We start from the raw sequence: 27494 nt of genomic DNA, 5'->3' as shown, positions 1-27494 counted from the left end.
TTTGGGGCATTAAATAATGGCGCTACTAGTAACTTGACAGCAAATTTAATAAATTGCATTTTATGTCTGAATCATCTTGCAAACTCTGCTTTATGCTTTAAAAACAAAGACTGTTAATGCATTTTTTTTTTTTTTTTTTTTTTTTTTTTTTTTTTGCATTTTGTTTCTAAAACTTTATTCATTATTTTATTTCCATATTTTCCCACAGATTTTTTGTTTTGCGGTTTATTTTAATGGTGTTGTGTAACGCTTCACAGCAATTTATCACATTATGTAAATAAACATAGGAATGAACAACTTTCATGCAAGCAATGTCTTAAATAATTACAGATTCCCTCTGTAAAATACTGTATTATGCACTTTGATGGAATACCAAAATGAATATAAGGTTTTATTAAAAAAAAAAAAAAAAAGATTTTTATTTGCAAGTACAGTAGGTATATATATATATATATATATATATATATTTATAGATATAGATATAGAATATCATTCCGTTGTTATTTTGTAGCAAAAGCATTCCAGTCCATTATATTAAATAATAAAGTGATTAAAGTTGTGAAAGTGTAAGAGTATTATTTAAAATTATATATATATTATGTTTTTAATTGTATTATATCAAAATGACTAATCTTATTTATTTGCTTTATTGTAACATATTAATGCTTTCAGTCAACAAACATGCTTTCACCATTAAAATCTACTTGTTACGCAGTGGGTCAAAAGGGCTGCAATTTAACACTGGGCTATTACTAAATTTCATACGAAAAATAAGGCAAAAATTTCTTGAGTGAGTTGCTTCTACCCTGTATATATGCTTAAAACCACTTCATAGTTTCACATAATCTCCTTAAATTACACATTCTGTCAAAAAGGAATTTAACATCATGTAAAAGGTTTTTTCAAACATAATCACTCAATTTATAATAATAATAATACTAATAATAATAATCATCATCCTCATGTTTAATTTTAAAATTACTAATTGTATTCAATTGTTTTTGATGTGTGGAATTCTTAGACAGAAATATTCTTAAAATAACAAAGTTCCATCTTTATGAACCTGCATCTATATTTTGAGCGTTTGCCCTGAAATAGGATATCCTCTTGCCAACTGTCTTCTGAAGCTTGGCCGGTAAACATGACGCCTGCTCTTGGACAGAAAAGATGTGTTTTCCAATGCAATCTTCGCATAATCTACAAAGAAAAGATCAATTATGTGGTGAGAATAGTCAAGGTAGTGGCATTTTTAATTTTTGACAGGAATGAAAATCAATAAATGTGTTCAACAGGCTGTACTGTTGTTAAACAACACATTAATTGTTCAGCCGATAAAATTACTTTCTGGAAAAGAAAAGAAAAAAGAAAAGAAAAGAAAAGAAAAGAAAAGAAAAGAAAAGAAAAGAAAAGAAAAAAAATTTCAGTAGACAAAACTTAATAAAACAGTTTTGCAAGTTGAAAATGAAAGGATCTAGTACATTTATACAGTGCATTCCATTGTAAATACTGTAAGTCTATCAATCACTCCCGGTGTCTGACCTGATTAAGGTCTATTTTCAAAATTTTTTCAAAAATCCAATAACATTTTTATAGACATAGAGTAAACATAATTATTTGAGGACCTGTTTGTTGCAGTGTGTAAACAGGATGGCTTTTACCTTGACAGGGAGTACGGTTGAGTCTGAAACATCAGCACATCTGCACAGTGATTCTGAGAGGGAGACCTGAGAACTGCAACCTACATAGGGATAAATATTTATAAATCGATTACCCGATCAAGTGCATCTGCTTTGACTGTGACTCATAAAACAATGATTAAACCAATCCACGATCTTGGATGGAGACCAGCTAACTAAAGTCTGCAGAGAGCTCTGAGCTAATCTGTCACACAATTGTTGAGTTAATGCTCACAAAACTCACATCTGGTATGTTCAATGCTCTTAGCCCTGCTTACTCTACATGCATTTCTTTTTGCAATGAACATTGACCGACACTGCTCAGAGCCAAAGGATTATAGTTCAAACAAACAAAGCCCATAAATCTTTTAAAGCAGAATCAGAGTTTCTGAATATTCCAGCAATAAATATGTAAATGAATCTGTAGATACAAGCCTTTTGTTGTACATTAAGCTGTACATACCGAATCCATTACAAAGAGGTAGGTCTGGCTTCCTCCAAAAATTACTACATCACCGTCTCTCCCCTTATCAGCAGAATGCCATAACCTATTGGGGGGAAATAGGTACAACTCAATAATTCAAGCCCTACCTATCTCACCATCATTCCATGTCTTCTACCATCATTTTGATCCAGATAAGTTGAATAAAATATAGTGTCTGCTTTCTAATTGTGTTGCTACTTACTGTTGTTTTTTTTTATGTTGTTTTGTTTTGATTTGTTTCATTATTTTTATTTATTTCATATTATTGCCTGCCTGATGCACCCAAGTCATCAGCCAGTAGATTTGACAGTAGATTTTAAAAGTAAATTTTACTGTAACTAATACATGCATAAATACATCAGCCTACCCACCTAAAAATGCCAAATGTGAGAGAATAACCAAAATAATTTACTTTGTGCATGTTTAAATAAAAGAACTTTCATTTTATAAAGTAAAAGAAACAGATCTTTAAAAAAAAGAGATCTGAACTGATAATTCTGAAAGAAATAAAAAAATAAATAAATAAACTGCAACATATAAACTTGAGAGTTGTGATAAAGAGTCGTAATTTGATTCTTTATTTATTTGCTCTGTGGCAAAAACTGACTTTCCTGAGCTAAATGTATCAAGATGTACCAAGATGGATAGAAAAATTCTGTTCAATCATTTTGCTCATTCATCTGAGCCAATTTTTGTAAGAATTGGACAAATTGTGAAGGAGGATTAGTGGAAAAATAGCAGCAATACTGTATTTTTCAAAATGGCCACTACTGTAATTGGCAGAGTCTTAATGTAAGCTACTGAATGTAATTAGCATGAGGAAAGTAATTGGGCGTACTTGGGCGTTTCATTTTTTTAATTATTTTTTTTTAACAAAGGGTTCAAACGTTATGCTGAACTGGTTGAATAGCTACATAGCACAGCCAGGAACACAGTACTCGTTCCCATATCTCAGGGAACTGAGGTTACATTAGTAACCGAGTATGTGCCCTATTGATACTTCACCCGTACTAAGATGCTATGGGGAACCAGTACAATCCCGCCGTGCTATGCTAGAGGAACAACTAATAATTTATCTCGCTCTAAGCACCAGAGGGGCTCAGAGGGGCTGAGTATTTTGCAGGGAAACCCACAGGAAACAATAGGGCCACACTCACAGAGGTCGGCCCAGCCTAAGTAATCGTCTCAAGGAATATGTACAGCCTCGGAACTCGACTGAGGGCCAAGAGCATACAGGAAGCAGGCAACTTTCAAGTACTGGATTTGTCAAGAGTGAGCCCATCTTAAGCAGAGAGGACCCGTACCTGCAAAGATATGCCACAGGAAACTGGGTGTGTGCCGTGACTGTATGCAAGACACTCTCTGGGAGGTTTGCAGGCTCTCATCGAGAGGCCACAGGTGCAAATCCCACAGCTCAGGCTGGGGGTGCCATATTGTTCCGTTCACCTGAGAAAGGAGGTCTTGTCCCACATAAATGGGCCATGGGGCTGCTGAGAGCAGCCGAGAAAACTCTGCAAACAAGTGCTGGTTCCTCCAGAGTGGGGCCACTAACAGAACCTTGTGTCTCTGATCCCTGATTCACCTGATAACCTGTGGGATCAGGGCGTTTCCAGGGGCATGCACCATTCCACCCACTGAAGGCCATGAGGCCCAGCATTTTCTGAAATGCCTTGAGAGGGTGAGAGGCTCCGACTTTGAATGAGGCTGCAAGCTGCTAAAATGGCCATTGCATGTTCTGGCGTGACTACTGCCCTCATTTGGGTTGAATCGAGAACTTTTCCCGACAGCGTGTTCTTGACAAAACTGACCCTGAAACCCAGGCAATCCAAGTCGCTGAAGAGGAAGGATCTGTGAGATAGTAGCGGACTCCCATCTTTCTCAGAGGGGAAAGATCCATGCAGTTCATAAAAGTGCGAGAAGCTAGGTACAGTCCAAAGAGAAGGACTGTGTACTGATATGCCACTCCCTCAAAGGCAAATCTCAAGAATCGTCTGTGGGGGCAATCTAGATGTAAAGGTAACCATCTTTCAGATCCAGTGAACAAAACCAGTTCCCTGGGCGGACTTGTGAGAGGATCTGCTTTAATGTAATCATCCTGAATGGGCGTCTCATGAGGGTGCGATTCAGGTGTCTGAGATTGATGATGGGCCTTGCATCATGCAGGATTCCCTGCACGAGCCACACTCGCAGCTCGAAATTTTCAACAATGTCGCTCTTTTAGCACACTGGATAGCTGCAGGGGAAGGATTTCTTCTTCTTCCACTGCCAGGCTCTTCTACAACGGCGAGCTGCAGGCTGAGCTTCTATCTTCTTTGGCTTCTTGATCACAGAGTCAGCAAAGAAATGATCCTCATAGCTGAAAGAGAAGAAATCTGAGGATCCTATGGCGAAATGCCCGCGTATATAGCCAGATGGCCCCGCCCATTCTGGCAGGCTCTGGTGGGCTTCGTCACCATAGGCTCATGCTGCTCCACTGCCGAGCCATTGGTTTGTTCTTAATTCACTGCACGAACCAATGGCCGTGCAGTTACACTGCGTGATTGAGAAAGGCTTCAGTCATCGGAGAAAAAGGAGCTTTCCCCATAGCGTCTTAGCACACGCAGTACAAGTGAAGTATCGACAGGGAACTAACTAAACAGTTGGAAACATCAAACTAACATCAATCAAACTAACAACGGGGAACTAGGAAACTAAAAAAACTGAATGGTTTTGGTTATTAATTTTTTTTTATCCTCAAAATGCTTATACAACACGTCACACACTACTAAAGCAATTATACCTGGGCTTGTCTTTATGTGCATGGTCTTTCTCTCTCCATTCTCTTGTTTTAGTGTCAAATTCCCACACATCACCTAAACAGAAGAAATATGGAATGTTTGCAAAACAATGTGATGGTTGTTTATAGACATGACTGTTTCTAAAAGCTTGATATAAACATACTGAGAACCTCCCCAGAAGTACTAAGACCTCCAAACAGGAAGAGTGTGTCATCTGAGATGGCAGTCAGTGTGTGAAGAGTGCGACCCCGTGGGAGAGAAGCGGCCTGATGTTCACTGGGTTCAAAAAGAGTAACATTTACATGACTTTTATGAAACAATAGCAGTTTGGACTGAATAATAATTAAGCTAAACAGTCTCATGACATGATATGGAGCAACAGCAACAGAAATAAGCTTCACTTTAGTGTGTACTCTTTTAGCCACACTTGTAGTTGTGGTTGTCACTTCTGTGTCAACAGACACTTACGCTTTTGTACTTTTTGGATGTTTAGGGTCATACAGTCTAGTAACATCTGTGCTGATATTCAAACTGTGGTTATGACAGCACTAAATGGCCTTTGCATAAATAGCATATTCCACATGTGAAAAAAAAAAACTTGGGTCAAAATCACTGTAGGGTGCCTTTTGGTGTCCTGTACATAACTCATTTCCCATGATAACATAAAAATGACTATGAAAGAATGTGTTATATTAGATAAAGTTTTTACACTCATAACAAAAGCAGTACTTGGCTCATTAGATACATTTTCTAGATTTTTTTTTTTTTTTTAGTTTTGTGTTATTTTGCTATGTCTTGTGCACTGCTTATCAAATTTGAATGAGAGTAGAAAATAGTCAAATCATAAAATTTTTAAATTTTGTTCTCCTATTAATATTTTAATAAGAGAATACTCGATTTGTGTGTATCAATCACTTGGTAATAAAAACAATACTTTTATTTAATAAAAAAGAAGAATTTGTTCATGTCCCTTGAATGGTTGTCCACCCTGCCGTATTAGGGAATCCGCCCCTTTAAGAAAAAGCCATCCCCTTTAGTGAAATCAGGACAACAGATTTTTTTGTGTCTTCAGTGGTTGAGGTTAGTTAAGTTGGTGACTTTTCAATTGACAAATTTTATTCGTATGAGTTTGCTTACTTGCTTTGCCTTTGAACATGTCCACCCTGTCGGCATAAATATGCCGGAAGAGATAAACTGTTGTCAGTAATGTTGTCATTTAAAATCCGGACATCACTGGTAGTTATTATTTTAGTGTTTATGCAAACAAATAGTCATTTTATTTGTTGATTTTAAATAAATAACTTGGTGAAGCAATTTATGTCTCAGTACCTTTTGAACATTTCCAGCACATTTTAACAATACCATGATAATACAGATAACCGTGATTATTTTGGTCACTATAATCGTGATTAGAAATTTTCATACAGTTACAACCCTACGTCCGGGTAGCTGGTGTAATTAGCTACTTCCAGGAAGTAGGCAAATGTTTAAAGGCAAATAGTCTTTTTAAAGGGGTCACTGGATGCAAAATTATCTTTTGGTTGGAGGCGTAGAAGGGGAAGGGCTGTGAGAATGATCTCAGCATACACCGGCTATAGAGGTAACATAGCTGCCCAAGTGAACAAAAAGACTAATAAATGTAAGCATTTTTGGCATTAATAAAGATTTGAATGAAAAGTAATCATTTGTTTTATGTTGCATTCAGTTGTGTGCTCATATTTAAGGTCATGTTATTCAAAGAAATGTTTGCAAAAAAATCACTATAGTTTGCTAACTTTACATGACTGCACAATAGTCCCACAACATATTTTCATTTCTGTCATGACAACTCTCAAAGCGACTGGCGTGGTAATGTACATGACAACAATGCACTGAGAATTGCTACTGCCAATACATCCACACCATGCTGCTGTGAGCATGTAATAAATACTGCTGCTGCACGTATAACATACATAAAATAAACCCCATATAGCATACATAAATCACCTCATAGCAGATCTATACAGGTGGAGCTGGGGAAGGTGGAGGGAATGTTGAATGTTGAGGAGTGAGCTCACTGGCTACCGATACAAGAGAAAACCAGTATCAGATGGCTGTGCCATCTGATAATGATGTCATTATGTCAGATTGAGTTAGACCTATTGGACTGCACCATCTAGAGTTTAATGCCAGAACTCTGTATGTCTGATCAGAGCTCAAAGACATTGATCATAACCACCATAGACATTAAGCATAATTATAAATCGCTCAACTTTTTTCTCAAATATGGCCAATTTGAGAGAAGAACCACCTGAAATGAAGCAGAGTGCATCCACAAAATGCATTTAAAACTCAAAACCCAAATGGGTAAAAATGACATAAAAATTAATGAAAAACATAAAAATTAAAGTTATTTTTTGTCAGTTACAGCACGTTAGCTCTGCCTGCTTCAAATCAGACACAGAGATGAAATAGTGTGGTAAAATCACATTTATTTAAATTATTTGTAGCATTTATTTAAATTAATCTCCGACCTCTCTCTCACTGTACTATGTCCTTTGTGTGTGCTTGTGTGCGAGTGATGTGTGTTGGTTAGTGTGCATGAATTAAAGCAGCGCATTAATATAGAACGGTGATTAAAGTGACTTGGATTAAAAGTGACCTGTGCATAACAGTTCCCTTTTCGAGGAACTTGAACTGCGTCCTCTAGAGGTCGCTAGGGGAACGTTGTCTGCGTGACCCGTGTCTCAACCGTACTGACCGGCGTCAGCCTACGACATCACTGCCGGCGTGACTCATCGCCGTTGGTGTGTCATACCAGTGCGACCGCATAGTATGAAAGGGTGCCGGTCGAACACAACATCCTCTTCTTCGTCTTCAGTGACTGTTTTGTTTGAAGCCTGCATTTGGTAAGAACGCTGTTCTTTTCTAAACTACTATGGCGAGCACTAGCAAGACGTTCAAAAGATGTGCCGATCTGCATTTTCTGACACTCGATGACACACACGATTTGTGGGTCTTTTGTTTGGGTGACGCAACGTTCTCGAGGGAGCGATCTGCATGCATTGCGAGCAGTTTTCTATGAAAACGCTCCGCTCTCGTTTGTCTCTCTTCTTGAAGGAAGAGGGACAGCCATCTGCTCCCCGGGGCTCAGGACCCGCCGCTGCTGAGGCACGGAGGAAAATGCATTCATGGGGATCGCAGCTGGACCTCGCTGACGAGGGGCTTTCCCTGGCTCACTCATCGGTCACGGACGAGAGTGAGCTGCTGGGGGATGACGCTATTTCTTTGGTGTCGTCCGATCCAGTGGCTAGTGCCAGAACAGGAGATGTTTGATGTGGACGAGGATGTTTGATGTGGACGAGGATGTTGAGACTGAGTCCCCCCATTCCTCCTGCCCTGTGTATGAGGAGCTGCTTGAGGTTATGAAACGCACCACGGCAAGAGTTGTCCTGCCGTGAAAGTGGTCCAGGAAGATGGCACCTCGTGGACGTTTAGACGAGCGCTATCTTTCTGATCATAGCCCTCCAGCTCAGGTGAGCCTTCCATTTCTTCCTGATCTCCATTTGGAGATTGAGAGGTCTTGGAAAAATCCATTTTCCTCATGCATTGGTAGGTCTATGGCAGCTATGGTGGTTACGGAGAGACATTTGTGGGTGAATCTGGCCGACATCGGGTCGAAACAGAGGGGTTTTCTTCTCGATGCGCCGGTCTCGCCTTCTGAGCTTTTCGGCACTTCCTTTGAGACGGTTGTTGAAAAGTTTAAAGGAGGCGAGGGCACGCTCGGCTGCTTTCAAGTCCTTCATTCCACAAAGGCCCAGGTCTCAGCCCGAACAACAGAGGGGTCCTGGCCCGTCTCAGTCTAAGGGCCAGAGGCAAGCTAAGAAAGGCTAGTACCGCAGCTCGCGCCCCTCCCCCACCTGCGGGTAGGTCTAGGAGGCGGCGCGAGTCGAAGGATCAAAGGCAAGACCTGAGGGAGGTTATCCAGACGAGACGTTCTCAACGCTCTCGTCCCGGTCAGAGTAAAACCTAGAAACATCTACTCACCCCCCTCTGTAGGTGTTAACATCTACCCTTATCTTCCTTTTCCTAATTCCCCTGGTTTACCCCTGTTAAAATCTGTATTCCTAACTGGACCTATGATGTATTGGTTAGTTCTGTGTTTGTAGAACAACCTACTGATGGTCCGGACAACCAGCGAATATGAACCAGATCCATAGTTTGGTGAGTTCGATCCATTCTCATCTTGTATTATTAGTTGTGTTGTTCACTAACTTTTTGTAACCTCTTTTTGTGAACGGTATTTCAGTGTCGAGGCTAGCCTGGCACATTCTAAAATCCACATTGTGGTAAGAACGCACACTAGCTTCCTGTGTTCTTTCTAAAAATCCTGTATAGCGGGGATTACGCGTTTAGCTTCGTACCCTTTCTTGAGATGTTTGGCCCCGGAACCTTGGGCCACACTCGACTCGATGTATCTCATCGATACCTCTGAATGGGGTGCCGATGACCTGCCCGACCAGCTCTTCAAGCTAGGTCACGCAGAGCAGTAGGTAAACCCCCTGTTCACAAGCCGAGGTCTAGGCTACTGTCCTAGACTATAGGCTATATCCCTTAAAGGAATCTCTTTTCTGATTCCAAGTCTGAGGTCTGCCCTATGGTCAGGCATCTTTAGCCCTGCCCTTACAGGTATGTTCATGGGTATGCAGCTCAGGCCTTTTGCCGAAGGGATTAAGTCACTGACAGCCGCCTGGACGTCTTGGGGCAGCTCCCTCTACTTGGGTGGAGCTAGTACTTAGTGCTCGCCTTTGATGTCTGGCTTGCACTCCCCTCAGCATGGCAGCGTGGGTATAACTGTTCCCCTAGCGACCTCTAGAGGACGCAGTTCGAATTCCTTGAAAGGGAACGTCTCAGGTTACGTATGTAACCTTGGTTCCCTGAGAAGGGAACGAGACAGAGAAAGGAACGAGACACTGCGTCCTCTAGACTCGTGGCCATGCTTCGGACATGAGCTTCAGACGAAGAAGCAGATGTTGTGTTCAACCGGCACCCTTTCATACTATGCGGTCGCACTGGTATGACACACCAACGGCGACGAGTCGTGCCGGCAGTGACGTAATAGTCTGTCGCCGGTCAGTACGGTTGTAGTTTTTATATGTAAGCTTCAGACACAGGTCACGCAGACGACGTTCCCCTAGTGACCTCTAGAGGACGCAGTGTCTCGTTCCCTTCTCAGGGAACCAAGGTCACATACATAACCTGAGACGTTTTACAGCATACCTGTCAGCCAATCAGAATACAGTATTCAGACCATGGAATAAATGGCTCTAATGCACACCAGTATTCAGACAGTCCATGGTGTGTGTATTATAGGAGCTAGCTGACGTATGATGTATGATGACGTGTAACGGTATAGTAGTAGTGTCCCACTTCTTAGGCGAATATTTTTACTCCTATGACACTCTGTTTCAAGGGACAAGGGGAAGGGTTTTTTTTTTTTTAACATTACATCATTCTTTTTTTAATGAACAATGTAATAACATCACTCAAAGAAAAACATTACTTACATTTGTGTCCACGTCCATGTTACCAGATCTAAACAATGGATGTCTATCATCTGCATTTCCTGAAATAAGAGACAGAATTTTCCACAAGGAAAAATAAGTTGATATAGTATTACATTCCAGTTATAACAACCAGAGCTAAAAGGCATACGTGTGTCCCAATTCAGGTACTATTGAGTGCATGAGGTCTGCAACTCAACACAGGTTTAGTTACATACTAGAGGTGGCAGGGCTTAGATGTTGGATGAAAAAGGCCCTGTCCCAAATGGCACACTTCATGTGCACTTGCAGTCTTGGGGACTTACAAAGACCATAGTGTGTCTTTTTGTCATTTAAGATTTCAGAAGGGTGCTTGTGAGCACACCCTTTGTGGCAGCTATGTGTTCTTTATGTGCACATTTTTTTTTATTTATTTATTTTTTTTTTGTAATTTTTAACCGTTGACTATAGCCATTCAACATTACGATATAAGAGCTATCAATTTTAACTTTATTATACTTTTAAAAAAATCTAATTTACCTGTGCCCTTCAGCAAGTAGGAAATATACAGAAATTGAATAAAGTTATCAAACACTAAATTAGTACTGCACGATTAATCGTATCGCAATCGCAATCGCGATGTCAGCCTGTGCTATTATATGACGGCAAAGTGTTGCGATTATATTAAATAAGTGTGGACTTGAGAACACCTACTTTCTGAGACAGTTTGCTGATTTTCCGTACAGCTAACAACACAAACAAACAAACAAATAAAAAAGATTAAAACAAAAAATCTGGCAGTCTCTCAGTATAGGCAGTGCACGTGTGGCGTGCGAGTGTGCGTGCGTGTTCACTTGTGTGCGCAGCGTGGACGGATGCCGAGGAGATCGACAATGATCTGGTAGCCAAAAAAAAAAAAAAAAAAAAAATGGCGATATTTTGGATTTGAGATTACTGACATTGACCAGAGAGAGGTACTGTGCAAGAATTAGAGGCCCTGTTTCACCTGGTATTAACATGCGTTTTCTGATCGTCGATCTGATTACAAGTGGACAATGCTAAGTACAGGTGTAAATAGGGGTGTAAAACGTTTTCAGCTTATCCACTTTTGACCACATCCACTTTTCAAAATCCCGTTTGTGTCCCCCTCACTTTCAAATTTGTTTGTTAAATTAATGTCTCGTATTGTAGAAAGCACGCTCAGCGCCGCTGAGAATTCGCACGATCCTTAAAACGAAACCGAAAGTAAAACGCGCACGCGCCTTCAAAAGCAATTTTAATACGCGTTTCCACAATGCGCGCAAATTAGTCTACATAACATATATATGTTGTTATTTGTATGTATCCTATAATAGGTTGTGTAGTTGTCTATAGCTCTGTATCAGGCTTAAAAAAAAATGGTCTCTATTTGCACTTTGAACATTGAGAGAGTAGCCTAGCCTACTTTGATTATGGCTGCACTATTGTTTGCACTTAATACAGCTATTTTTTGTTTAGACTATTTTTATTTATACTGTTTTTATTTATATTTGTAAAAGAGATCTTCAGTTAGGAGGTCAAACGTTCTAGAAGCTCATAATTCATGTATAGTTCTAATGTCTGAAAAGAATCACATAAAATCATACAGGAGAGACGCCAGTCAGTTGAGTTTGTAATGCATGTAAATGCAGGAATGTGGTCAGAAGTGGTAAAAGTGGACAGAAGAGATGGATTAAAACGCCAGGTGTAAACGACTGTGTCTCCATTGTCCACTTTTGATCCGATCGACCAAAAACATATCCAGTTTCCTTTTCAAAAGAGTTTACACAAAGAGTTGGGCAAAATCTTTAAAATATCTTATTTTTGTGAAAATGTGTATGTTTTTATTTTATTTAATTTAGCTATACTTTTGAGAAAATAAGTTTACATTAATGCAAATGCTATTTCATTTGGTAAAAATAATTTATTTTGAAACCATTTCTAGTGTTACAAATACACATTTCCGCATTATCACTAATCTGTGTATGCATTTTCTTTAAAAACCCATCAAGTTGACTCACAATACCATTTATTATAATTGTAATCGCATAACGCAATATTGACTTCAATAATCGCAATATGAAAATTTTCCGAAATCGTGCAGCCCTACACTAAATACAAAATTAAATATAAATAACTAAAAAAAAAAAGTTATTGAATTTCTGTTTTTTGTTGTTGTTGTTTGATTAATAGACAACAGCTGGTTTATTGTAACGCCAAGCCAGCAGAGGGAGCCCTCACCCCAGGACTGCCTGCACGCTCCCTCTGCTGCTTCTACTGCTACTTCCTGTTTGGCAGTATTTAAGGACTCACCATGTGCTCACACATTTGGCGAAGTATTGCCAGTTAACCTGCCTTACCGAGCGTTGTATATTACTCTGTTGGATTACCTGTTGCTGTTTTGCTTTGTCTCTGGATTACTGAGTTTACGGATCACCCTTGTTTGGATTGTTTGCCTGTGTGGACTGCTTACAAGGTTTGACCTATTTCTCGCTCTGACCATCGCTCTCTGGATTACCCCCATTGTTACGTTTGATATACTGGACTGTTCTCTCGTTATCTGACCCACTGCCTGCTTAAACTCACTGCTGCTTGGATTACGATTGTGTGTTGTATGCTATTGGACTGCCTTCCGGTTATTGACCCTCTGCCTGTTTATTTGTACGCTGCTTCTGTTAATAAACTTCTGCATATGGTTTCAACTTCCGCCTCAGCGTCCTCGTTACATTTATTAGGTTATTTGGCTGTAGAGGTGGGCAATATGGCAAAAAAAATTACCATTCACAATTTTCCCACGATTGTTTGTCATGTTGCTTTTACAATTTTATATTAAGTTGCCTGAGTAGTATAGCCAAGCTAATTTCCCTAATTTAAAAACAAAGCCTGACAAGGTAACTGCCACACCTTCTCCCTGTTTTGACTCTGGTTGCCTGTCTTGTTCATTTGACATGGTTTCACTTTGATTGCCTTATTCAGTTCACCTGTGTTCAGTTACTTATGTCACTAGTACCTTTCTTGCATTTGTATAAATATTCTACATAACCCGTGACAGAATAACCGACCCGAACAGTAAGTTTATATAGCAGAATTCCCTGCTCGTTTGTTTTTGTTTTTGTTTTGTAGTGTTGTGTGTTTTTTGTTTTGTTTTTTTTGTGTGTGTCCTCTTTCATTATGGATATACCTGCCATCCTTCTCCCCTGCACGGAGCAGGGGGAACGCACCCTCAAGGACTACACAAGGGACTTTCTCGATCTTGCCTACCAAACGCATTACCCAGATGACTGCCTGTGTACTTTCTACAAAGTCAACCTCAACACAGGCCAAGATGTCTGGGAATGGTCCTCAGGGTAGTTTTTCTGCCTATGTGAAGTGGGTGCTGGTGAGCTGATCAGGTGTGTGAGCGGGCAACGAAGCCCGCCATGGAGGATATCACAGTGGAGCTCGAGAGTACAGGGTGGAAGCCCTGCCCATTGCACCACTGCTGAGGCTATGCTGCTGCTGGAGTCCGAGGATCTGACACACTTTTATTCAGATTATTCAGATTTTATTCAGTACCCAGTCTTCCGTTATCTGCCTGTCCTGTCATGACCATGGAGGTCTGCAATGAACTGTCTGTCTGTCCTGTACCGACCATGGAGGTTGTTCCCAAACTGTCAGTCTGTCCATCCTGTCTCAACCATAGAGGTCATTCCCATCTGCTGCACTCCCAGTGTTGGGAGTTGCGATCTGGTGTGTGTGGGCAGCACACCGTCCTCCTCCAGAACCTCCACCAGAGTTGTCTGCCTGCCTTTCTGCCAGCCCTATGCTATCCCTTGTTGCCATCCCTCCGCCTTCTCCTTACCTTTTTCATCTCTGCGGCGTGAGGTTGTGCCTTCTGGTAGGAGAGCGAACTGTCACACCTTCTCCCTGTTTTGATTTTGGTTGCCTGTTTTGTTCATTTGACCTAGTTTCACTTTAATTGCCTTATTCAGTTCACCTGTGTTGTCAGTTAATTAAGTCATTAGTGCCTTTCTTGTGTTCATAAAGATATTCTGTGACTAAATAAATGCACTACTTGTCAAGAAAAAAGAGACAGAAGCAGCAGTTGTGAACGGGGTGGCCAACCCTAGTGCTGCCACTGCGTTAACTGCATTTAATATTTAATGATATTAAACTGGAAAAATTATTTTCCTGCGTTAATGTGCCAATTTTGATAGCACTAGTAAAAAATTATTAATAAAAGGGGGTTACTGGCATAAAGTTAGTAGCATTCAGCTAGCTATGTGATTGGAACATGGCAGCTGTTATGAATCTGGGCCCGTATTCACAAAACATCTTAAGGCTAAAAGTAGCTCATAACTTGCAGATTTAGGAGAAAATCTTAAAAATAATGGGCGTGCCAGTCTTAAATTTAGGACTCCTAAGTTTTTGCTCTAAGAGTGTTTCACAAAACTAGCTCCTAAATCTGTGCAACATAAAGACTGATTTATACGCGTCCTTAAGTTCACTTGGGTTTGTGAAATCAACCATTTCGCGTGGCGGTGTGCACGGCATCTCGAGTGAACTGTTCTCGTGTCACCGCATTGATCACCAACAATTTTAAAGCTGTTTTGGCTGAACAGGTACGCCTGTACAAACATCTCTATAATCCATCAATGCGTGACCATAGAAATGGTCATATGGCAAATAACTGTTAGAGAGAAATCGTGACCAGCGTTGGAAAGGACGGAAAACTTTTGCAAGAAAGTTTCTGAAACTGTACATTTTAACACTGTTGTGTTGGTTTTACTGTTGAAGACTGCTGTAATAAAAATATTTCTCATAATTGCTTTTGTTTGTGTTCCACATTACTTCTTTTCATAGGCGTAATTCACGGGTGGGATGGGTGGGACACTTTTTGCAAGGCTCGATATTGTCCCCACCACTTTTTTGAACATCTCGCGGCACAGACGTACCTAATGCTGATGAAACATTCCTGGTGAAAAAAACAGCATATGCTGGTAGGTATGTTTTGATGCTGGAATGCTGGTTAGGTAGGTTTTGATGCTGGTTTAAGCTGGTCCTTTGCTGGTTTATGCTGGTCCTTAGCTGGTTTAAGCTGGTCCTTTGCTGGTTTTTGCTGGTCATGTTGCTGGTCAAGGACCAGCATGAACTAGCAAAGGACCAGCATAAACCAGTAAAGGACCATCTTAAACCAGCATCAAAACCTACCTAACCAGCATTCCAGCATCAAAACATACCTACCAGCATATGCTGTTTTTTTCACCATTCTGTTAAATAAGGTGCTGGAATCTGTATCCGCTGGAATCTGTATTTTTTTTCTGAAATCATGCTTAATGTTCGTTGCGATGTTAATTAGTGACGGAACTTTCTCAATGCGGCTCGTGCTCAGTGTTCACACGCGAGCGCTTCAATCCATCGCTTATGACTCATTACGGTTAAAAATCAAAACAAAATACACACAAATGTGTCCCTGATATAGGATCACTGATGAACATATTTAATTTTAATAAGGGATGAAAAAATTTGTGCAATGGCGGATTAGAACCCAAACCCTCTAACTCACTTAACGAACATTCTACCACTAGACTATTGGATATTACTAATAACTGATGCATATCTATGCATTTATTCACTGCCATCATTTATCTCAAGGCTAATAACATATTATTAAAGTACATGTAAGAATAAAACTATCATGTTAAAAACAAGTTTAATGTCAATTCATTATGTACACATGATCAGAGCCTGTAACCACAAAACATTTCATCTTTTCACTAAAAGTTCTCCTAAATAGCAGTAAAAGTTTTTAGCTAAGAGTTTTCTCTTAAAACCTATTCACAAAGCTGCTGAGACAAACTTTTACTAAGGAATAGAGAGAAGTCTTAAGCTAAAAGTAAGGGCGGGGTTGACCTCGTTGCTATGAATGATGTCGACATGCTTATTAACTATGCACACAATGATTGGCTGATAGGGGAGGGGTCTCTGTCAGACATTTATTCATAGAAATATTGTAACGTGCAATATTATATCATATTCAAATAAAGGTTTTAAAATAAAAATGTTGCCATATTCAAATAAAGATTTTAAAATGCAGGCTAAGTGTCACTAATTAAACATGTATATCTTCAGCCTCTTACATGTGCGCTCCTCGTATACAGTTAGCGGATATGCATATAAACAGCCTTTTAATTAACAGGGTAGAATAATCATAGGTGATAGTAAGGCATGTAAATGTAAAAGAAAACCAAACTGGACGCAAGAACAACTCTTACTTCTTGCCCAACTTGTTCATGAAAACAAGGATATAATCAAGGGAAAATTTGGAGTTGGGATAACCTCAAAAACTAAAAAAGATGTGTGGGAAAATATATGTGTGCAAATAAATGCAGCTTTCCCACTTTTGTCCAGAAGCAAAGATGACTGTGAAAAGCACTGGTATTCTTTGCAAAGTCAGGCAAAGGCAGAGATTGCAGAATTTAAGTGACAAACAACTGCTACAGCTAAACGGACATTATTTTCAAGTTGCCGATAATGTTTTCATGTAACCTTGTTATGCTATTGCAGATTAAAATCCTTAGCCTCATTAAAATATTTATTGCATTCATAAGGAGCTGCCATTCGAGGGTTGTCAAAACCTTGATCTGTGGCGTTGCTGGGTTGTTTCTATTTGTTGCAATTCTGCAACAGTCATAAAACCTTCGCGATTAAGACCACACCTTCTTAAAAGCTCATTATCACCAAATGTTTCTAAAATGTTTCTGTTCTGAGGCAGACAGCCGGCAACAGCCATTTTAGGACAGTTTTAGGACTTGATCTTAGTGACTTAGAAGTCCTCTCCACTACTCCTAACATTTCACAGATTTAGGAGCATGTTTTAGTGCTAAAACGCTTTGTGAAATACTCTTAGAGCAAAAATTAGGAGTCCTAAATTTAGGATTGACACGCCCATTATTTTTAAGATTTTTTCCTAAATCGCTAAGCTATGAGGCTACTTTTATCCCTAAGATGTTTTAGGAATAGGGGCCCAGAATTTGGTGATGTGCACGTGCAGGCAGCACAGGCTTGTGAAGAACGCGTCGAGTATAAATTAGCCTAAATCAGGCTTAAATCACTAAGATCAAATCCAAACCTTCCTAATATTGCTGTTGCTGGCAGTCTGCCTCGGAACTTAAAGTTTTTAGAAACACTCTGCATTTATATGCACGCATATTCCCACACAACTTTTTTTAGTCTTGGAGGTTATCCCAGCTCCAAATTTTTAATTTGATTATATCTTTGTTTTCATTAATACGTTGGGCAAGAAGTAACAGCTGTTCTTGCGTCCAATTTGGTTTTGTTTTATGTTTGCGTATCTCGTTATCAGCCATGATTATTCTATTCTGTTAATAAATAAGCTTTTCACGTCAGCACTGATAGCCTAGTGGTTAGTGCGCCGACGTATAGCGTAACTGCACTCAGAGCGACCAGAGTTTGATTCGTGTCAGTTCTCCGCTATTCTGTGTCATTAAAAGCATAAAAAGCCCTTTTAAAAAGTCTGTTTACATGCATATCAGCTAATTGTTTATTATAAGAAGCACACAGGTAAAAGGCTGTCAATCATTTGAACACTTGTTTAATAAGTGACACTTGCCCTGCATTTTAAATTCTTTATTTGAATGTGGCAACATTTTTACTAACTTTTTAAAACTTTATTTGAATATGGCAACATTTACAATAATATTTCTATGAATAAATGTCTGACAGAGATCCCTCCTCTATCAGCCAATCACTGTATGCATGGCTAGTGAGCATGCTGACATCATCCATAGTAATGAGGTCAACCCCGCCCTTACTCTTAGCTTAAGACTTCTCTCTACTCCTTAGTAAAATTTTGTCTCAGCAGCTTTGTTAATAGGTTTTAAGAGAAAACTCTTAGCTAAAAACTTTTACTGCTATTTAGGAGAACTCTTAGTGGTAAGATAAAATGTTTTGTGAATGCGGGCCCTGGTCCCTGTCATTCCTCCCGCTCACTTCCAGAGGTCTCTATCTCTGGTTTTCTACTGCAGACACTACCAAGCAGATTTCCCTGTTTTCCTTGCCTTGTTTTGTACCTTGCCTGTGGTCTTTGACTTTGATGGTTTGCCTGGTTTTGATTGTTTGCTGCCTGCCCTGATCAGTGCCTGTTTTATGGATTACTCTTTTTGTCTTGCCCTTGGACATAGTTGTTTGCTGGTATCTGATTACCATGCTTGTTTTGATCACGCTCTTTCAAATACAGCCTGATTTGGATCCCCAACTCCGTTGCAATGCTCTTCAGTTAGAGCTACCCCCATGAGGTGAACCTCTCAGCTAAAACAACTTTTATTAGGTTACTTCTATGAGCGAGTGTCCATGATTTTAAACATATTTGTGATGCAATTTAGGAAAACCCACCACATGGTGAAATTTGACCTTTTTTTTAGGTTTTGATACCATATGAAAGCTGGGCTCATGCCCTTTCCAAAACTATTTATTTTGTCTATAGCTTGAAAGTAACAAAAGTTATGGCTATCTGAAGTTGGCTGATAGCTGTGATTTTCAGGAATGGAATTTTTTGAGAAAAACGGGTTTAAAGTGAGGCAATGAAAATATAAGCACAACAGTCAAGTATCACAGGTAAAAGTCACTTTACTGTGGTAAAAGACTTATTTTAGTCACTGTACTTGATGTAAAAGATACAAAATGACCCCAAGGAACACACAACACTTGCAAACATTTGAACATTAAGTGTATATAGACTGACCAAAATTATAAACGCAATACTTTTGTTTTTGCTCCCATTTTTCATAATCCATCCACCTCACAGGTGTGGCATATCAAAATGCTGAATAGACAGCATGATTATTGCACAGGTGTGTCTTAAGCTAGCCGCAATAAAAGGCCACTCTAAAATGTGCAGTTTTATCACACAGCACAATGCCACAGATGTTGCAAGTTTTGAGGGAGCATTCAATTGGCATGCTGACTGCAGGAATGTCCACCAGAGCTGTTGCCCGTGAACTGAATGGTCATTTCTCTACCATAAGCCGTCTCCAAAGGTGTTTCAGAGAATTTGGCAGTACATCCAACTGGCCTCACAACCGCAGACCACGTGTAACCACACCAGGTCCAGGACCTCCACATCCATGCATCTTCACCTCCAAGATCGTCTGAGACCAGCCACCTGGACAGCTGCTGCAACAATCACTTTGCATAACCAAAGAATTTCTGCACAAACTGTCAGAAACTGTCTCAGGGAAGCTTATCTGCATGCTTGTCGTCCTCATCAGGGTCTTAACCTGACTGCAGTTCGTCGTCATAACCGACTTGAGTGGGCAAATGCTCACATTCGATGGTGTCTGACACTTTGGAGACGTGTTCTCTTCACAGATGAATCCCGGTTTTCACTGTACAGGGCAGGTGACAGACAGCGTGCGTGAGCGGTTTGCTGATGTCAACGTTGTGGATCGGTTGCCCCACGGTGGGGTTATGGTATGGGCAGGTGTATGTTCTGGACAACGAACACAGGTGCATTTTTTTAATGGCATTTTGAATGCACAGAGATACCGTGACGAGTCATCCTGAGGCCCATTGTTGTGCCATTCATCCACGACCATCACCTCATGTTGCAGCATGATAATGCACGGCCCCATGTTGCAAGGATTTGTACACAATTCCTGGAAGCTGAAAACATCGCAGTTCTTGCATGGCCAGCATATTCACCAGACATGTCACCCATTGAGCATGTTTAGGATGCTCTGGATCGGCGTATACGTCAATGTGTACAATATCCAGCGACTTCGCACAGCCATTGAAGAGGAGTGGACCAACATTCCACAGGCCACAATCAACAACCTGATCAACTCTATGCGAAGGAGATGTGTTGCACTGCATGAGGCGAATGGTGGTTACAACAGATACTGACTGGTTTTCGGACCCCCCGACACAGATTTGGACAGATTTGTCAACAATATTTGAGAAAAATAGGCGTTTTGTGTACATAGAAAAAGTCTTAGATCTTTGAGTTCAGCTCAAGAAAAATGGGGGCAAAAACAAAAGTGTTGCATTTATAATTTTGGTCGGTGTATATCTGTTCATGAAACATCACAGATTACACTGTTAAAAATAAAGGTGCTTCACGATGCCATAGAAAAACCTTTTTTTTGTCTAAATGGTTCCATAAAGAACCTTTAACATCTGAAGAACCTTTCTTTTTTACAAAAGGTTCTTTGTGGCAAAAGAAGGTTCTTCAGATTATAAAGAGATAAGAAAAAGATGGTTCTTTAAAGAACCTTTGACTGAATGGTTCTTTGTGGAACCAGAAATGGTTCTTCTATGGCATCGCTCGAAGAACCTTTTGAAGCACCTTTATTTTTAAGAGTGTACAGCGTGCAGGCTCTCCTATTCTTCTCTGTTGCTGGACTTAATACATAACCAGACACCATTTGGGGTTGTAACTTGTAGTTTTGTGTTCTAAACTTGTAGTGTTAGTTCATGCTGTCACCATTTGAGCAAAATGAAAGTAATGCATGGCGATATGAAAATGGTGCTGGGGACCCTTTAGGAACGAGAGCTCTCTGTTAGGAGCGCTATACTACTTCATTACACAAACAGACTAGCGTTACACTGAAGAGGACAGTTATCCGTTGTTCATCATGGGCATAGTCTCTGAACTTTTGAGCACCCCTTGTATGTTCAGATAGCACAGATAGTGTACCTTGCAGATTAAATTTAGAACAGCGAGCGCAGGAGTAATAGTTTTCTGGAATATCTACAACTCAAATCATCTATCCAATCAAAAATCAACAATCGGACCTTTAACCTTGACCTTTCACCATCGATTTCAGAGCTTATTAATATATCGTCTTCAAAAAAGCTACTCTCCAAAATATACAAAATAATAATAAAATCAGACAACACAATAAGTTTACCATATGCTAAATGGGAATCAGACCTATCTATTGCCCCTGATGCCAATTTCTGGACACAAATCTGCAAAAATATCTATTTCATAAAAAAAAAATGCCAACCTACAACTGATACAGTATAATACTAAGTTGCTAACTGATACTAAGTTGATCCATAATCAACTTAGACAATTTAAACAGTCAGTTACCCCTAGTGGCGTTAAACCAACCAGTTACCCCTATCACCAAGAAAACTATCCTCATGAACTGGAAATCAAAAAATTCCATACATATTGCATCCTGGAAGAACCTACTAATTGATTATATCACAATGGAAAGTCTATCCAGTTCATTTAATAGTAATACAGTAGAATTACACCCTTTCTGTTCATCTCTAATTACCCTCCAGCAGTCATAATCTATTGACCTTCTTTGTCTGAGACCAACCACAACAACGCATCTGCACCTAAACTACTAATTGTATTCATTTGAATAATAATATTTGAGAAGTTTTTGGGAAGGGTGGAGGTCAACACTGATAAGAAAACATAGTTGGGGGGCTTTGGGCCCCATTGCCCCACGCCATCTTTTCCCGGCACTCCTGATGAAATGTGTCAGGCGCTTAGTATGTTGTAGCCATGGAGGGATCAGAGGCAACCCTAATAATTATTATTATTTTTTTATTACTATTATTATTATTACATAATTTAATACTATTATTACTAATATTACTATTATTACTTGCCCATAATGCTAATCTGCAGTGATTGGTCCAGTGACCCACTCTGTTGTGATTGGTCTACTGCATGCAGCACCTGTCGGAAACGGAACGCCCATCACCATTACATTAAACACCCAAACAGCCATGGTATATACGTTAGCCCAATGCAGGATCTATTGTCCTCCACCCTTTCCAAATCGAAATGAAACCAATCTTATTATTATTATTATTATTATTATTATTGTTGTTGTTGTTGTTGTTGTCATAGTTATTATTGTCATTACTATTACTGATAATATTTGTTGTCTCCAATGGCTTCTTGTTATATATGTATGTATGTGTGTGTATATATATACACACACACACACACACACACACACATATATAGGAGTTATCTGAATGGACTTGTTATGTTGGCTAATGTTGTTATTATTAATATTATTGTTTTGTCTTTTTCTTTTCTTTTTTTGTTATATGTGTTATATGTCTTAAGGATTTTTTGTATTTGTTACATGTAAACATTGTCACATTCACCACTTGCATAAAAAAAAACCCTGTGCATATAACAGACTGTTATCAGACTCCTCCTCTTTAGTAACTTCATCATCCGATCCTTCATGTCTGGATGTGAAACAGTCTATTATAACATCGTCTGGGGCACTGACATCACAGAGATTGAGGAGACTGAGCAGATTGAGATGAGCAAGATCGTTTAAGTGAGCAGCAACTTCAGACTGCTCTGTTCTCTTGCGCTCTGCCATCTCACAATATTAAAAAATAAATTAAAAAAACTTTGCGTGCCATAGTTTACACAGGACTGCTGGGAAATGTGCATTGATACACCTTTATTATATTTGAAAAGTGGTTTATTTTGATAGGTTAACTGTTTTTGTGGTGTTAAGAGAAAGTGCCTCCGTAGCGCATTCTTAACATAAGAGAAGGACAGTCTTTTCTGCTTGCTTCAATAAATCTCTCTTTTTCTGCACTAAACAAGTGAATTAAGCCAGGATATTTTCAGAGATGATAAAAAAGATGTTATAGAATAATAATTGAATGAAAAACTAACAAAAAAAAATTCACATTCAACCTATTTTTCGAATTTCCTGAAAACGTCCCTGCGCTACATCCGACGGGATTTCCCAGATTGCATCACATTTTTAAAAGTACTATTTATTTATTTAAATGTAAAACACACATTTATGAACAGTTACTGAACAGTAACTGATCATTAATTACAATAAATCTGAAATAAAGTATAAATATTACATGAAAAGCAAAATTAGAAAGGGCAACTAATAGAAATAAAACGTTCAAACCCTAAAATTGAAAGAAAAATAAAGCTAAATAGCAATATTTAAAAACTAATAAAAATGACAACAGCACATAAAATTAATAAAACAAGCTAAAATGAAAATTCAAAATTTACAAAATTGTTAATACAAAATATTAATAAATACTATAATAGTATATGAATAACACTGATATCACCTCTGCACCAGGGTCTACCTAATAAAACTGAAAATATCAGTTTGGAAAGAACCAAACTTACCAGACCTCCACAGATATAGCCCTTATGACCTAAAGTAGTACTGGCATGTGAGGCCCGGGGCTCTGGAGACTGCCCCTGAAAGAAGTGGAACCAAACAGCAGGAAAACAAAACAATGTACACAGTCATCTATCAATTTTTATGTCATAAATAAATAAATAAATAAATAATTTACCTGGGTTAGTGGTTCAGTCCATGTGGCTGACACAGGTTCAAACATATGCACCTCATTATTCCAACCCCAATACTGCAAACCTGACCTGTTTGTTGCCTGTAAAGAGACATTTAAATTAAGTCCAGGTCAGCTAGTTCTACTTCTGTTAACAACTGTAACTGTACATTTTATATTTTTTTTTCAAGATCTTTCTGCTCACCCAGCTAGCCTCATCAACCATAAAGCTCTTGGAGTTGTTAACCTCTCTGACTGTTTTGCATCCGTATCCACCAAAGTAGATAAGCCTATGAATGACACCAGCTGATATAAAACTGCGACATCATAGCAGCAGCTTCCTATTATGTAGCAATTACATGCATCATTAGCATTTTCGTTACTGTACACAAACAGACCTGCAACCCAACTGGCTGTTGCAACTGACCAGTTTCAAAACATGGCCCTTTAACTTTAGTGACTGTAGTCATACTATAAAATCTTAGGAGATAATAATGCACTGTATTGTATGTCTGTATTGTAAATGCAGTGAGCCTGTTTTTCCTTACCTGTTTCTGTAGACCCAGCAGGAATGTCTGACCCTGGGAGAGGGTGTCCCTCCCACTGTGTCTCTCACTTTTCTCCAGATATATTCCACACCCAACAGGTCAACACAATACATCTGTCATAACACCAACAACATAGTGTTAGAAAGAAGCACTGAGAATTTATTCCCAGCAGAAATGCTACCAGCAGCTTAAAAACAGAAGCCCATAGACCTGTTTTTCATGTTTTCCTAAATCTTCTGCAGGGTATTTAGATTGCATTTTAGGTGGATGTGTCTGAAATGCTAGGATGTTTGAGGATCAAAAAGATGGAATAAAAAAGCTTCATAAAATAAAATTTGTATGAAGGGAAGTGTAATGATATTGTGTATTTGTTCTCCCTGTATGTCTGTGGCAGAGAAGCAAGATAAACATTCAGCAAAAATTTTGGGCAGGTGGAGTTTCCATTCAACAGAGGCTTTGTTCAGTCATATTTGCTCAGAGTAATTAACCTTGAATTACACTACAGTATATCCAACTTCTTATAGTGTGTGCAGAGCAAAAACTATTTGTGGTGGATATCTACATTTGAAAAACAAAATCTCACTCAGATGTACACAGTTTTCCACAGTATTTTCTCAATATGAGAGAACTGTGGGTACATTCAGAGAACATTATCAGAGTATCAAATTCCCTATCAGGTTACAGACAACATATGCAATTATGTTGGACGCATTCTGGACAAACCTGTTAATCAGCCTTTGAGTGTTGTGATGCTTTATGATGATATCATTCCTAAAGCAGCTCACCGTGTTGGTGTGGCCATTGATGTCACATCCCCCAAAAATGTAAAGCGTGCCCTGAAGATATGCACCACAAGCCTGTGAAAGAACAGGAGGAACCTCTCCGCCCATATGCCTTTGAGACCTGCCGCACACAGACACGCAAATGAAACTCAGGGGAAAATGTTGTTGTTTGGGGTTGGCAATGGTAGTCTCAGGTAACTCTGGAACTACACACTGTTTTAGTGTAATAAAGAATAGCAGCCAGAATAAACAAAACACTTGATATATGCCACGAAAGTGCAGTTTGCAGGAAGACCTATTGATAGGGATGTCAGCTATTCAGGAAATGCAATTTCTTGGTAAAACAAATAAGACCTTTGTTTTTAAACCAAATAAGAGTTGCTTATAAAAAAAAAAAAACATGGCATCTCACCAAACTCCATTCTCCATGTCATAAAGCCAGATCTCATCACTGGGCAAAAAGGTTTCTTGTCCATTCACACACTAAAACAAAAACAAAAACAAAAACAAAAAATATTTTTCACATTTCCTCTGTAATCAAAACAACAGCAAAACGAGCAAAAGTTGTCTTATCCCAACCAAACAAATTACACTAAACACTCAGTTTACAGTTCTTGTCGATCCACACACTTAAGCTAACCAGCATTTTTTACCCCTTTCACATTTGCTCTGTAATCCAAACAAGGGCAAAACAAAATTCTCTAATTCCAACCAGACAAACTACTTAACACTTAGCAAACGTCAGCTATTTTGATGAAATATTTTTCTATAGAGCTTACCTGGCAGCCTCCCCAGACGTACAGCTTGTGTCCCTCCAGGAAGGAGATGTGGTCGCTCCGCGGTGGAACCGGTGAAGGCTGCCCTGTGACAACCGCCGGATCTTCTGTACTGCCCATTACTGAAGCGTTCAACTGCCGTGGTTCAGCACCTAAGAGCACAGACATCAGCTCCCGTTGTTTACACTAAGAAGACTGGGTATGCAAACAGGAAACAGAACAAATATACTGGTTTGAAGCTGGGGGCTGGACTCTAAAACCGACAGAGGTAGTTAAAAACTGTGGAAAATGTTATTCTGTGGACTCACTGACCAGTTCAGCAACTCTTTCCGCAGGTTACGTCGTAGGTGGCGTAGATAGTCCTTTGAACCACGCAGTTGTTTAAAACACATGTTCAAAACAAGTCTTAAAATCCTATTCTTTACAGAGAACCTGTACTGCTAAATTCACAAATAAAGTGCCTGATTCATTCCGTTCACACACGAAGGAGATGCTGTGTCGCTTCTAGTCTCATTTAGACTAAAACGACTCAAGGGGCGTTTAAACCAATATTTGTTATATTTGTTTGAGGGCTTTAAAACGCCATCAGAGCCTTCATGAGGCTAAAAATGTGATTCAGATGGAATTGTACATGGAAGCGACTTATCCACTAAAAGACTGTTTCAAAACGACAATTCATTAACAGCTTTTGAAGAAGAATATGCACAGGAAATACTTATACTCAAAAAGAAAAGAAAATTTTTGAAGGGGCCTCTGACACATGACAATGAATCAAAATTCTAATCAGGCTTACATATGATTTAACGCTCCTTGATGTCCAAAAAAGTGCTGTATTTTTTGTGACAGTCGACACATTGCTCTAGGGTCTGGTTGTGAAGTGTAAGGTAGCCTATTATAATTACTAATACCGCACGTGCCTTAGCATAAAGTTGGCATATTTGCTGCTGAAATTGGTGAGGTTTTCACAGTATAATCAACATTACACGAATACACTAAAACTAACACTATAATAGTAATAAAATAAATACAAACATCAGATAAACCTACAGTTAAAAAAAAAAAATAGAAATGCATTACCTGATATAACTAACTGAAATAAGTAACTGAGCAGAAATACTGAAATTAATAAAACTGAAATAAATTAAAACTAAAAAAAGACTAAAGCAGGTAACAAAATTACTAAAATTAAAATGAAAACTGAAAGCATAAAAAGTAATGTTTATTTAAAATAAAAAAAACCTTAAATAGTATATAGACAATATTAAAATAATATTGTTTTCCTGCACTTCTGCATCTAGCCAGTAGATGTCACCATTTCACAAGACAGGTAATTATGCCCGTAAGGCGCTATTATGTTCAAAATGACATTAACTTTTATGTATTTGGTAAACACTGTTACGCGATGGGACTGAATTGATCTATAGGATATACATTTTATTAGTTAATGCATTTCCTGAATTGAACCCATGACCTGGTGTTCCTAAGCACCATGGTGTTCTGAACCACATAAACATTAAAATGAGAAGTTGATGTCTATGCTTCTTTTGAAAGGTCTCATCAGCCAAAGTTTGACTTCTAATTCATCTTA

The 27494-nt window shown here is 39.0% G+C and overlaps 1 protein-coding gene across 6 annotated transcripts; it reads right to left on the bottom strand.

The window, feature by feature from the left end:
- Window positions 1–405: 405 nt before the first annotated feature.
- On the bottom strand, window positions 406–26338 carry LOC127173934 (kelch domain-containing protein 1). Of its 6 annotated transcripts, XM_051124034.1 has the most exons (14): window positions 26219–26338; window positions 25910–26058; window positions 25543–25613; window positions 25134–25251; window positions 24349–24461; window positions 24006–24090; window positions 23807–23902; window positions 23634–23708; window positions 10484–10542; window positions 5101–5213; window positions 4940–5012; window positions 2140–2224; window positions 1659–1738; window positions 408–1197 (listed from the first exon to the last, which is right to left on the bottom strand). In XM_051124034.1, the coding sequence occupies exons 2-14, from the start codon at window positions 26024–26026 to the stop codon at window positions 1056–1058; spliced, it is 1227 nt and encodes a 408-aa protein (XP_050979991.1). In that variant the 5' UTR covers window positions 26027–26058; window positions 26219–26338; the 3' UTR covers window positions 408–1055. The 6 variants fall into 6 exon arrangements, 5 of the variants coding, with proteins under 5 accessions (XP_050979992.1, XP_050979993.1, XP_050979991.1 ...); XM_051124033.1 differs by lacking the exon at window positions 26219–26338 and having other exon boundaries at window positions 25910–26169; XR_007828819.1 differs by lacking the exon at window positions 26219–26338 and having other exon boundaries at window positions 1140–1197; window positions 5108–5213; window positions 25910–26172.
- Window positions 26339–27494: the final 1156 nt, after the last annotated feature.

This window comes from Labeo rohita, chromosome 12 (genome assembly GCF_022985175.1).
Source record: "Labeo rohita strain BAU-BD-2019 chromosome 12, IGBB_LRoh.1.0, whole genome shotgun sequence".
Lineage (NCBI taxonomy): Eukaryota > Metazoa > Chordata > Actinopteri > Cypriniformes > Cyprinidae > Labeo > Labeo rohita.
This window is presented reverse-complemented; position numbering and strand designations above follow the sequence as displayed.

Excerpts from the sequence above, each read along its gene's own strand:
- LOC127173934 (XM_051124033.1), bottom strand. The coding sequence starts at position 26,074 with ATGTCTGTGCTCTTAGGTGCTGAACCACGGCAGTTGAACGCTTCAGTA. Across the intron at positions 24,462-25,133 it reads TCAATGGCCACACCAACACG|ATGTATTGTGTTGACCTGTT; the intron begins GTGAGCTGCTTT and ends GTGTTATGACAG. Across the intron at positions 10,543-23,633 it reads GCTATATCTGTGGAGGTCTG|GAAATGCAGATGATAGACAT; the intron begins GTAAGTTTGGTT and ends CTCTTATTTCAG.